Source organism: Cornus florida, unplaced genomic scaffold (assembly GCF_030987335.1).
Source record: "Cornus florida cultivar Cherokee Brave unplaced genomic scaffold, ASM3098733v1 CherokeeBrave_3.0.0_Hap2_Chr02, whole genome shotgun sequence".
Lineage (NCBI taxonomy): Eukaryota > Viridiplantae > Streptophyta > Magnoliopsida > Cornales > Cornaceae > Cornus > Cornus florida.
Genome location: NW_026775572.1, coordinates 24,667,522 through 24,680,923, shown reverse-complemented (window position 1 = coordinate 24,680,923; position 13,402 = coordinate 24,667,522). Strand labels below are relative to the sequence as shown.

General features: G+C 32.5%; 1 protein-coding gene across 1 annotated transcript; it reads left to right on the top strand.

Annotated features, from left to right (window-relative positions):
- The first annotated feature begins 8,383 nt into the window (after nucleotides 1–8,383).
- Nucleotides 8,384–13,274, top strand: LOC132294324 (COP9 signalosome complex subunit 8). The gene is made up of 5 exons (XM_059792138.1): nucleotides 8,384–8,539; nucleotides 8,656–8,735; nucleotides 8,839–9,020; nucleotides 11,801–11,908; nucleotides 12,806–13,274. Exons 1-5 carry the CDS (start codon nucleotides 8,456–8,458, stop codon nucleotides 12,943–12,945), a joined length of 594 nt encoding a protein of 197 aa, XP_059648121.1. The 5' UTR covers nucleotides 8,384–8,455; the 3' UTR covers nucleotides 12,946–13,274.
- Nucleotides 13,275–13,402: the final 128 nt, after the last annotated feature.

The window sequence follows — 13,402 nt, the reverse complement described above, 5'->3', positions numbered from 1 at the left end:
CAACATTTTTTTCCATGTGGGACAAACACTTCCCACATTTTGCATACCCATTTAGGCTTATCAAAACACCACACTTTGGAGCTAATTTCTCATTCATCCAGAAACGGATTTTAGAAAATAAATATACCACATTCATCTCCTTGCGGAGAGAAACGCGCTTGTCTAGAGATCTGTAAAAAATTATTAGCGGAATCTATTTCAAATCTCATCAAAAGTTTATGTTTTTAATGCCTCCGTTTCCAACAAGTACTTGTCAGCTTCTTCCAGTACATGTGAATTCGATCTCCTCTTTTCCTCGTGTGTTAATGAAGATAAAGCAGTGAGGATCTGGTGAAAACAAGATATGGCTGGAATGGCCAAGAAAATGATAATTACCCCACCAAGCATTATCTCGTTGTTTGAAGTATCTATACTCAAGGATAAAGATCTTTAAATTCAAATTCTAGATTACACCTTTTGATTCCATGGATGGTCTTCAGAAGATGTATTTAGGGCCATGTCAATCTGTTTCAAATTAGCGTATAAATATCTGAATCAATGTCTCACAATTTTATATAGGCCGAGAAAAGGGCACAGAAAAAGTGAAAGGCTAAGGCAGCAGAAGCGTGAACAAATTGCAGAAAAGTGGAGGAGAAATTTGGCTGTTATGTTATTATGTTTACAGGGTATATCTGTTGATGAAGCTTAGGTGGATATATTTGTTATGTGAGGAGAGGAAGCAGATTAATTTTCTTACACTTTTTTTTTCCCCTTTAAATGCTTATTTTCCTGTCAGACTCTTAGAGCACGTGTTGCTGCCAATGCAGATGAAAAGAAGTTGGAATTCCTGTTTCTAAAGTGGATTGAGCACCATAGAAAACTCGGCAATTTTCTAAGGTAAGATTTTTGGACTTCGTCTGCCGTGCTGGCAGCTCCAGCAACTTTGTGTGTTATATTGTACTTCAGTCTTCTATTTCTTCCTTAAAAATTTGCACCACCAATCCTGCCATGCACCACAAATCAGGCCTTCATAATACATCATTTCATTTCTAATCATTTATAACTAATGACTCAGAAACCTTACCTCCCATATTTCATGATCAGTATGCTCCGATAAGGGGTCTAGAATCTAGATTTTATCTCATGTATCTACTTAAAAGAATTGGATCTTGTGGAATGATTACAAAAATGAGATCTGAGGTTCTGAAGCCCGATTGTAGAAATATTTAGGTTATCTATAAAGATCATTCCCTCTGTAGTCTGTAGGCTCTGCCAGGCGGAACAAGGCACTAATATCAGCGAAGAGAATACGTAAAAGAAGAAGAATCTCTCTAATATCGGAAAACTCTATTTATAGGTATTTTTAATTTTTATCCCCTGAAAAACTTGATTTAATATATGAGATCATATATATATATATATATATATATATATATATATTTGGTCTATTTTTTAAATATATATAACATATCTTTATCATAAGAATTATTATGTTCATTTTCAAATTTTCTTATTATCTTTAACCCCTCTTACTTTGCAATCCTAGCTCTGCCCCTGGCCAGTGGTAATATATTGCAATGCATCATATTAAATGATTTGAATATTAAGGGTATACCCTCTCTAACAAATTAATTTCATAGCAGGTAAGAACTTGTGTTCAAACTTCACCATCACTGAATTATATGTTGGACCAAAAGAAGGCTACATCCTTAAGTTTTTAGATTAGATAGTGGATAACATGGTATTTAGGGGTAGCAAATGGGCGGGTTGGGTCGGATTTGGGATGGGATAAAAATGGGCGGATTGAAAATGTATAGGGTCAACTTGTTATGACTCATGGACCCATTAAAAATTTTGATGTTTACAAATATGGAAAAGGAAAATGTAATTTGCAAAATGACTCGTGAAACCCGCCCGATCCACCCAAAATATTAATGTTTAAAAAATAAAAAATAAAATTTTCTTAAAAATATTAATGTTTACAAACATGGAAATGGAAAATGTAATTTGTATATTTGTAAAAAAAAAAAAAAAAAAAAAACTGTGAAATCTGACCGACCTGCCCAAAATATTGATGTTTAAAAAATAATTTTTTTAAAAAAATTTTTATGTTTGCAAACATGGAAAAAGAAAATGTAACTTGAATATTTGAAAAAAAAAAAAAAAAAAAATTTGACCCATGAAACCCGACTGATCAGCCCTAAATTTTGATGTTTAAAAAATTTGATGTTTACAAATATGGAAAAGGAAAACGTAAATTGTATATTTGTAAAAAAAATAAAATAAAATTGACCCATGAAACCTGATCGACCAGCCCAAAATATTGATATTTACAAATCCCGACTGACCTGCCCAAAATTTTGATGTTTAAAAAATAAAATTTTCTTTAAAATTTTGATGTTTACAAACATGGAAAAAAGAAAATGTAATTTGCATATTTGAAAAAATTAAAAATAAAAATAAATTTGACCCGTGAAACCCGACCGACCAGTCCAAAATATTGATATTTAAAAATAAAATTTTCTTAAAAATTTTGATGTTTACAATAATGGAAAAAGAAAATGTAATTTGCATATTTGAAAAAAAAAAAAAAAAAAAAAAAAAAAAAAAAAATTAACTGTGAAACCCGACTGACCCGCCCAAAATTTTGATGTTTAAAAAATAAAATTTTCTTAAAAAAATTGATATTTACAAATATGGAAAAGGAAAATGTAATTTGTATATTTGTTAAAAAAAAAAAAAAAAAAAAAAATTGACCTGTGAAACCTGATCAACCCGCCCAAAATATTGATATTTAAAAATAAAATTTTGTTAAAAATTTTGATGTTTACAAATATGGAAAAAGAAAATGTAATTTACATATTTGAAAAAAAAAAAAAAAAAAAATTTACCCGTGAAACCCCGACCAACTCGCCCAAAATTTTGATGTTTAAAAAATAATTTTTTCTTAAAAAAATTGATGTTTACAAACGTGGAAAAGGAAAATGTAATTTGTATATTTGTTAAAAAAATAAAATAAAGACCTTTGAAACCCGCACGACCCACCTAAAATATGGGCTGGGTTGGGCTTGCCTAACTTGCAGCCCTTCATGAGAGAGAGAGAAATGAGTTGAATGTAATACAGAATAGATGTGTGTTGTGTGTCTATTATGTGATGGGTTTGACCATATTCAACCCATCTTGACTCTCAAATTAAGTGATTAAAAAATACCTAATCCATTTTTAACCCATCTTAAATATGGTTCATCAATAACCATTAAAAAGCGGACAGATATGGACGGGTTGATGGTTTCTGACCTATTTTGTCACCCCTAATTGTATTAAAGGTAAATATATCAAGTTCAAACCTCACTACCACCTTAATTAAAAATTCATTAAAAAATGACAACTTAAACAATTATTTGCTATTCTTTGAGGTGGAATTATGTAACCATTTTCTTCTTGAGAGAACATTACCGTGTTTTTTATATTTTTCAGATGTAAATAAATAAAACCGACATTCCTATAAAGTCATAACTAGAATTTGAATTATTAGTTGGCATGGATTGAATAATTAATCTGTCCATTTGTTCCTTAACATAATTTTGCCGGGTGATTGAATAATTATTTAGAATGGGATTTTTAGAAGGCCTATTTATTTATTTATTTATTTATTTTTTATTTATTTATTTTTTTCTTGATAAGTGAATGTCATATATTATTGTGAGTTTTCCTTTCAAGGATGAACTTATGTTTACTAGTCCTCCAATATGTTGTATTTGCACGTTTCTGTGAAAGAGAATAAAGCTAAGTGAGTTTTTTGCTGTTGTTTTTGGATTTCTTGCTCATTTGTTGACTTATTATGGTATGGTCTAGATTTGAAACTGTTGGTGTTTTATATATTTATTGGTTGATGCGCTGTTCCTGGCAACTCTGGGTACTTTTTTCTCTCCTATTTTTCATTAATTTTAATACTACTCCCTGTTATTAAAAAAATCTCCCTACATTTTTCAAATTGAGTAAATATAGAGATTTTCTCAATTCGGAAATTTAAATACTTAAAATGTTCTTACTTATCCAAAATAAAAAATAAAAACTTAAAATGCTCTAAACAAAATAAAAAAAACTTATAGCACAAATTCTATTAACGGTATTTTTTGTTTATATATAAAATTAAAAAAAGAATTGATCAAAATTGATGATTAGGGGATAATTTTTTTAAATTATAAAAATTTATATGCATATATACTTAGATATTAGGAATGTTTCTTGACATTTTATATATGGAAAGGTGTTTTTGCACTTTTACTCATTTTTAAAAGTTAGATGTTCCTTGAAAAACATGCATTTAGTGTTTGTCCCGACTTGAATGGGTAATTAAACGGCAGAAAATTCACCAATATTCTTAGACATTCCAACCTCTTTTTCTTTTGAAAGTAAATTATAATAGAATTAATATAGTACAAAATACTTGTTTCTTATAATTTTAATTCCGTATTTACCCTTATATGTTTAAACCAGGACTATTGAATTCCACCAACTCCTCTCTCACGTTCTCTCTAGGTCTCCATTTTTGACGGACTCCATTTTTTATTTTTTTAAGCATCTTGGAATTGGTAATGGCTGGTTTTGTACATGGAGGAGAACTAATGCATTTTATTTTATTCCAACAAGAACAGTTGTAGAATTTGTAACAAATATAAAAGAAATATTAGAGTTAAAAAAAAACATGAATTATATAAATAAAAAAATCCCTTGAAAAATTTACAAATGCTTGCTTACGAATACATTATTCACAAAATGAATAATATTACGTAACAAATAGTTGGATTGACAACTCGATAAATTATTTATTTTGAAAACAGAATTAGTCTAACATTATAACAAACAACTTCAGATCATGATCACAAACGGCCACCAACCAAGTATGTATAACTATAAGGGTCATATATTTCAGTTGGAGCAATCACTCTTCACCAACTTTTGAAATTACTTTGTTTCTCTTTTGCTTCTCTTTCTTTGTCTTTTTATTATTATGGGTGCATAAGTAGGTTATGTAGTGAAATTGCTAATGGCTTTGACGAAGGACACTGAGAGACCGGCGATGATGGAGGAGGAAATTGATAATTTTTTTTTTACTGTTATTATCGTTGATTTCATGCAATCGATGGAGAGACTGGGAGATACAAATTTAATGAATTGAAATGTAAGAGTCCAAAATTATACAAGGACAAATATGAAATAAAAAAATATAAGAATGAAGTATTCTATTGTATAGGGTTCTTTTTTGTAATTTGAATTTAAGTAGGAAAGAAAATGAAACACCTAAGGATATTGGTTGAAAGATACTTTCTAAGTTGACAATCAAGAAAAATAAGGGCAACTGTCACTTTATTAAATGCACTATAAATGTATTTACTAATTTAATTTCAAATGGAATTTTCAGAGCAAAGCGGCTCTCTATGTGGAGTTATATTTTGGAGAGAAAAATAATTTTAAATATTAATCCATTGCTTCCAAGTCCTTCACTTATATGAAAATTGTGGACATCGTGTCAACCAGTCTTCAGATTCACACTATTACACTTGCAAGGCAAAAGAGAAAAAACACTTCTATTATTTGAATTGTTACAGTTACTCTTGTCCTTCTCACTGCTTATGTTACAATTAAAACTCTCACCTTATATATAGGCGCGCATTCTTTCCTTTAATAAACCGTTAGTATACATTAAAATATTCTCTCTAGAACTCTCTAATCTAAGTATCCCATTTATAAACTCTACAAAGCTCTCAACTTTCTATGATATTTTTCACTCTTCTAACTATTACAAACTCTATATTGTTCTAGAATCTTATATTCCTCTCTACAATCCTTTACAAAAAACTAAAATTTGTAATTCAACTTTACTCATGCAATGGAGATCGGCGTCATGTAAAGTCATTCTTAGCACTCGCGTGTCATCTGTTTAACTCAATCTCCTTGCAAATTTACATACTATGAGATTAATCATTTGTTGTTTTAAAAAATAACCCAAAAACCTATGTTGTGCACGTTGGAGATCATCAGACTTCTTAAACGTGAAGATAATGAAATACTAATGTCAATTTTTTGAACTTGATAGCCCAACCAAAATGCAAACTTTGAAGCGTGGATTCAATTTCCTAAAGTGTTGTTTGCTCCCACAAAAATTGAGTTTGCTAACGAATTTGTAGCAAAGCACTCCTAAGATATAACAAAATCTAAATTCCTGCAGTTAGGAATATTGAAGAAATTCCTTAAATACTCGTTGAAATTGTCATGACTAAAGAAAGAGAAGATAAGAAGTGAATGAAAGAATGTGCAACACCCTGTCGCTAATTATAGACGTACTTCCAAAATCTGCCAACCAAAAGTTACATATCATCTGAATGGTTGCAACCTATTCATATTAAAATTCAATGGACACGTTTTAGAAGTATGGTAGTTATTACCATCTGAATAGTTGTAATTTGTGAGATATATATTTTGTAATTGGCGAATTTCGTTGTCAAAGCAAATCCGATAAATTGTAAAATTTCAATTCAAAATTTTAAGATTTAAGATCGGAAGCGGATTTGAAGGAGTTCAAGTGTTCATACTTCGATACACTCCGGGATGATGAGAACAATGCTTTAAAAAGGTAAAAGAGTGTGTAAGTACACTTGAGAGGTTTAAAATTAAGCTTTTGGGAAGACTTTACATTTTGCCCAACTTGAACTGGTTTAGGTCTTTTGAAACAAGTTCAACTTTTGAGATTTATTGGTGTTTTTCAAGTCTAACCAACTTGAACCGGTCCAAGCACCCTAAACTGGTTCAAATGTCAAATGTATTTTTTTCGAAAACTCACTGTCCAACTTGAACCGGTTCAAGTTGGTTTGTTTTGATTCCTATTTTTGGTAGATTTCCTCTATATTGTGTATGCACAAAATTAATTTGGTTTCCAAGTATTTTTAGGTCTTCCAAACTTCTATATAATCTCTCTTTTACTCAAAATTGAGGGATGGCATTTTAGAACAAAAATTAATTATTTTGAGAGAGTCTTTTTTAGAAAATCAAATCAATTTTTTTTTTTTATATATATTCATTTTTAAGAGCACACACATATATACAAGAGTGATTTAGAAGTGTTGTTCTCAATCTCATCGGAAATGGAGCATAATTGAAGATTTATAAATTCCGTGAAGTGTGATTTATATCTTCTGCAACAAATTCAGATTCGAATAAGAAGAATTTTCGATCACACTTTGAAGAGATCAAGGCACTTGCGAAGTGTTGTTAATCTACGAGCAATCATTCTATAAGGTTCGAGGCAAAAGTCTGAGTCAAGAGTTGTTGGACTGGAAGTCACAAAGCCAGAGGTGTTAAGCGGATTAAGTCTTGGTAGAGTGAAGGGATATGAGCTTGAGTTAAAGTTCGGTATACTTTGCTTCATACATAGTGAATCATTTATATTCGAGATAACACAAAAATCTTCAAGGTTTTCTAATCCGTTTCCTTGCTAAAATCTTGATGTCATTTCTCTAACCTTGCTTTACTTTTCAGTATTTAGTTTTGTGGTTGTGAATGTTTAATTGATAATACTTGTGGGTAAATTAATCAATCACAATAGTTGGGCAAAGTTGACCTAATCACATCATCTAGGTCATTTAGTGTGTTAATCACAATTGATCAACTAACAACTTTCGCACACATAACTCACACAACTATTCAAATCAAAATTTAACACGCACATTCTATAAGTATGCATGGTAATTATTCCCGCTATTTCTGTATCTGATATATATAACGAGTGTATATATATATATATATTACAATATATTCAACAATTGTACAATGCTCAAATGAAGGAGAGGGAGCCCCAATGCCCTATAATTAATGGACAGCTAAAAATGAAAATGCCAACAACTAACACTGAAATTTTTTCAAGCTCTCCTTGATTGAAAAGTAGAGCGCTAATGAGCATGATTAATGAATGCGCTAACATGCGATTGCTTCCATGCTTGTTGAAATTGTGAAGCATCTTATGTAATATTTCATTTCGTGTTTAAATTTATATCAAATTCTCAATCATACAAATTGAGTTGATTCAAGTATGTAGTGCTTATAGAGCACCAACATAATTTCAAAGAACAAAATAGAATGTGCTTTTAAATTGGGTCATTTCTTAATCTAGTTTCAGAGGAAAATTTTAGAAGCGATCAATCAAATTTCTTTCAAATTTGTTATGTGGGAGCACAAAACTACTCATACCCTCTTCCTCCTTTTCCTCCCTTATTTCCTTTCCTACATTACTTTTTCTACCAAACAAACAATAGAAAGAATTTGAAACACCAAAAGCCTATGCAATTCGGTCACGTGCAAATGGGTTTGACCCGACCCATTTACACCCGCACTAGGGATCCAATAGGCAATATACGAACCAGCTAAAGAATCGAGTAACATCACAACCACCGGCGAAGAAGAAGAAAAAGAAGAAGCAATGGATTTCTCTCTCCTTACAGACGCAATGTCGTCCCAATCGTACGAGAAGATCGCTGACATCTGCGACGATCTCATGCTTCAGGTAAACCCTAATTAGTTTATTGCTTTCATATCTCTTTTTCAATACACTCTATTAGTTTCTCTCTTTCTCTCAATTTCAAGCCCTAATTAGTTTCACACTCATCACTCTTTCTCTAGGCTGCAACCGAGGGCATTGCCTTTCAAGACGAATGGCCTTACGCGGTTCATCTTCTAGGGCAGCTTTACGTCGATGACATGTAAGCTAACTGTCCTCTGTATATGCACATATATATGTATATATATGTTTAGGGTTTTGGAGTTCTTGTTATTCCGCAAGTTGATGATATATATATATTGCAGTAATAGTGCTCGATTTCTGTGGAAGTCGATACCTTCGGCCATCAAGGAGGGCCGGCCAGAAGTGGTGGCAGCATGGAATCTAGGTCAGCGGTTGTGGATGAGGGACTATGCTGGCGTGCATGAGGCTATCCGCGGATACGATTGGAGTCTAGAGGCTAGAGACCTTGTGGCCTCATTCTCAGGCCAGTTCCTTTTACATATAAAACACAGTTTTGATGCTCTGTTTGGTCTGTATCTGTTTGATTTATAGATTAAAGAAGTTATTTCACCGGACACGATTCATATGGCTGTGATCAAAATAGTATTGGAGGTTTTAGTTATCTGCAAAGCTCCTCTTAAACTTCTATCTGATTTAGACAGAGTTCATGACTTGTTTTACCCCCTTTTTTTTTCTTTTTTCTTTTTTTTTTTTTTCTTTTTTAATGTTTGGATAATAGAAAATGTAAAACCCTATTCTCAGATGGTTATTCATTATAATAGACTTTTGGTGTAAATAATTAAATTATATTGAACTCATTAGACCATTGGAGCACAATATACAAAAACACAGAAAAATAGACCAACCATGCAATTTTTATGCCCAGAGGAAGGCCTCTACATTATTCAAGATAGAATACTCCAATAAAAATGTGTGCATTCAGATGTCACTGGAATAAAACCTCATAACATTATTTTATTGTAACTAGAACTTTTCTCTTCATGATTTCTTCCGTCAACATTGTCAAAAAGTTAAATAACTAGATCCGCTATCTGTGATTAGTTTTGGTGCATCAATTGACTTACAACTCGTATCATATGGAACGTTAGTCTGGAGCTATGTTTAGACTTTTTTGTATTATTTGCCTCAGTTATTACTATCATCTTCTGGTGCGATGGGAATTGAGAATAATCCGTGATTTTAAATTGAGTGGAGAAAATAGAAGAGTTTGAAGTTCCTAATTGTATTTGTAGTTTGATCACAGAGTTGGGTTGGGACTCTGATCCGTATAAAAAAATGGAAGTGCACTATTGGGAGAAAATATTTGGAGATTTGTGGTGGTGGAGGATAGGCCTGAAAATGGGGTGATTGCTGCCAATAGGAAGTTAATAGTAACAGTTGGGTCCATGGAATTGTGCTCACTGCTCAGTGCATGGTCTGACTTTGGAGTCCCTTCCTAGTGGTAGGTCCTTCTTCTAGAAAATGGCATAGGTCTTGTGACAGGCGTAGGGCGGTGAGGATATTTCTCTTTGCTGGATACTCTCTTATTTTCCCAGTATTTCAATAGCTTATAATGAAGGTGAAAGACATGTATCATTAGGAAAGAAACAAAGGAAAATATACGAAAGAAAAAAAAATAATAAAATAGTGTTGACGAAGTATCAGCTTCAATTGTTTAGCCTAAGCAGTGATTGCACTTCATGGCTTAGAGTATGGGCGTTGAGCAAATTGTGATAGACAAAACATCTACGGTAACCCATAAAAGAAATTGCACAAAAGTTATGAGGACGTAAAGATGAACAAATTATTTCTTCTAGTATACAATTTGATGAAAAAGATATCTGATCAGTGTTTTAGGGGTGAAAGGCACCCTTAAGGTTCTGAGAATCTATATCATCAAAGTGCAGTTGACAAAAAAGTGATTGCCTGAGTGAAGCAACTCTGACTTTCAAAAAATTAATAAATGCATTAGACGTTAAAAGTTTATTTAGTGTAACTCAAATAATGCCTTCGTAGTTATAGATTTTTTAATTCGATGATAATAGATCTGTTTAGTAAATCCCCGCAGACTCATTTAGTGCAATCAGCATAATAACAAAAGAGTTGATATGACATATATCAATTGAAGCACCAAACTTATCCACAGCAAATAATTAAGAAAAACAAAAAGGACCGTTGTTATTTTTGTTTTCCACCTCTCTCTCTCTCTCTCCTTTTTTTTTTTTTTTTCAATATTCCATCATGACTCTCTTCTTTGAGAATCTATCCCCAATTGAATGTGGGTTCAGCAGCTTGGGCTTTTAGTTCTTTATATATATATATATATATATATATATATATATATATATATATATATCTTGTAAAAACTGTGCGGACAAAATTCTCCAAATGCAAGTACCCATCTACTAGGGCCATTTAAGTAAATATCTTTTAAATAAGAAGCACTAGGCTCAGCAACTTTGCCTCACCTAGGGTGTTTAGCGCATTCCTTGACTTGCCTAAAATGCAAGCTTCCAAGTGCTTTTGGGTACACTACTCTAAATTTGGTATGACTTCTGTTAATAGAGATGTTACTTAGGATTTGCATCTTAGAGTTTTGAAATCAGGGTGAGTAACTGGTGGCTGGTGAGAGAAGATGATTGTTGTCTTATAAAAAACCTAGGAGTCAAATGGACAAGTCATTCAAGTACCAGATGCCTCTTTTATATTTTTTTGGAAAAAATGCTGTAATATATAATGATACATTTTTCTCTGCCTGGTAACGGAGATCCATGCACCAGTAAAAGAGGGGGAAAACAAGAAAAGAGAGAGAGAGAGAGAGAAGGAAGGGAGGGGGGGGGGGGGGGGGGGGGGGGGGAGAAGCCAGCTTTCTCTTTCTTTTCTTTCTTTTTTTTTTTTTCCCCTTTCTAATAAAAAGTATGTCTCTCTGTGCTTAGTTCTGAACTAGTTGTAGGGTTGCGGCTTTTGTTTGTTGAAATTTGTTTTTGCATAGAAATATTCAATTCCAGAATCTATGGTCAGCAATGGTTGTCTTCTTTACATCCATTTTACTCATTTATTTTTGTGTTGACATTCTTTCTCTCTGTCTCTCGGGTTTTTTGTTTCACCTTTTTCATTTTTCTTTTCTAATAAAAAGTACGTCCCTCTGCGCTTAGTTCCGAACTAGTTGTAGGGTTGAGACTTTGTTGAATTTTGTTTTGCATAGAAATATTCAAATCCATAATATTTATGGTCAGCCGTGATTGTCTTCTTTACTTTTTGCAGAACTTTACACCAAAAAGATGTTTGAGCTACTGCTGTCTGCTTATTCGACAATTAGTGTTCAAGATACAGCTCTCTTCCTGGGAATGAATGAGAATGATGCTACAAGCTGTAAGCTGCTGTGCTTTTCTATTTGACTTATATGATGACATTGCCATTCCTCTTTCTTTTCTTTTTCTTTTTTTCTTTTTTTTTTTAATTTATTTCATAATTGATTTGTTACTGCAATACTTGGCTGAAATAAAATATATATTGGTATGCTGCACTATGTAGGTAATGAAGTTAGTGACACACATATGGAACGTGAATAATGGTTTATTTATGTAAAATAGTTCTAATAATGAGGGCAAACTTCTCTAGCGCATGTATATATATAAATGATGGTCAACCAGTCTGTTGGTGGAAGATCCACTGTCAAAAAAGTTGACCTCTTAAGGTTACCTAAGCATGATGGACAGTCTAAAGGACCTTCTTATGAACTTCCCTGAGAGGGAGAACAATATATGTTGTATATTGTCCAATACAGCTGACATTTGGTCTGTGACATAAGATTTGCTGAAATTGACTTAGAAACTTGTTTGGTCCCATTCTGGTTACATATAATCATGCTGTTATCATGTTCTTCCCAATGTTACCCGTTCATGATAAGTTGGATTTGTACTCCATGAAAGAAGATGTTCGATTATAACTTCTTCTTTTTCTTTTCTTTTTTAATTTACAATTTTGTATCTATAGAAGTTTATGGATTCCGATTTGGTATGCATCATTTGCGCATAATTGATTTGTAGATTTGAAATTTTCTACCCCCTTCTTTTGCCTTCTATTTCTGGGCTTATCTAGACATCTTCCAGGAAAACCTTTAGCTAATCATCATGTGTCCACAAAATTGTGAGGTTAAAACTGTGAATGGAATGCTTCTTTAAGAACAAGGAAAATAATTGCAGCCTTTGTTTCTCTCCGCTGCTGTTTGTACTGATGCCAATTGGGTTTTGGTCCTGTGGTATGCAGATGTGCTCCAACAGGGTTGGGAAGCAGACCCGGCTTCGCAAATGCTTACTGTGAAGAAACAGCCTGTTGTAACAGAGCAGAAATTAGATCCCGGCAAATTGCAGCGCTTAACTGAATATGTCTTCCACCTTGAACATTAATCAAATACTAGAGAATTCAAAATGTCTTCATCTTGTTGGTTCAGCCTTTTTTACTTCCGATGATGGAATGACGGGATAAATGCAATTGAAGATGTTTGGATTTTCTTGTGCCCCAAATGCAGAAATCGGATCCTTGAAATATTGAACACCTTTAGCCCTACTTAAATATAGAGGTAGCAAAAGCCAAAATATGTTTTTAAGGATTCTGTTGGCGAAGATCATTGCTGGTTGAATGCAATTGCTTGATTTTATTTATTTTAATTGAATTTGTGTTATTTTGTCATTGTGAACAATTTTGATAGGATGGAGGCAGAGAAGAAAATTCTGTACGTTGACCTTTTTTTCATCCTTGAGCGTATGATCTCTCTCTCAAATATAAGTTCTTTTAGACTTCTCCATCCATGTACAGATAGTGAAAAATAAAATTTTATGCAGGTTATAGTTGGAATAAATTAAC

What these genes read in the sequence shown, in the direction of transcription:
- LOC132294324 (XM_059792138.1), top strand. Translation starts at nt 8,456, where the DNA reads ATGGATTTCTCTCTCCTTACAGACGCAATGTCGTCCCAATCGTACGAG. An exon ending in GCGACGATCTCATGCTTCAG is followed by an intron (nt 8,540 to 8,655) that starts GTAAACCCTAAT and finishes CTCTTTCTCTAG; the next exon opens with GCTGCAACCGAGGGCATTGC. An exon ending in CAGCTTTACGTCGATGACAT is followed by an intron (nt 8,736 to 8,838) that starts GTAAGCTAACTG and finishes TATATATTGCAG; the next exon opens with TAATAGTGCTCGATTTCTGT.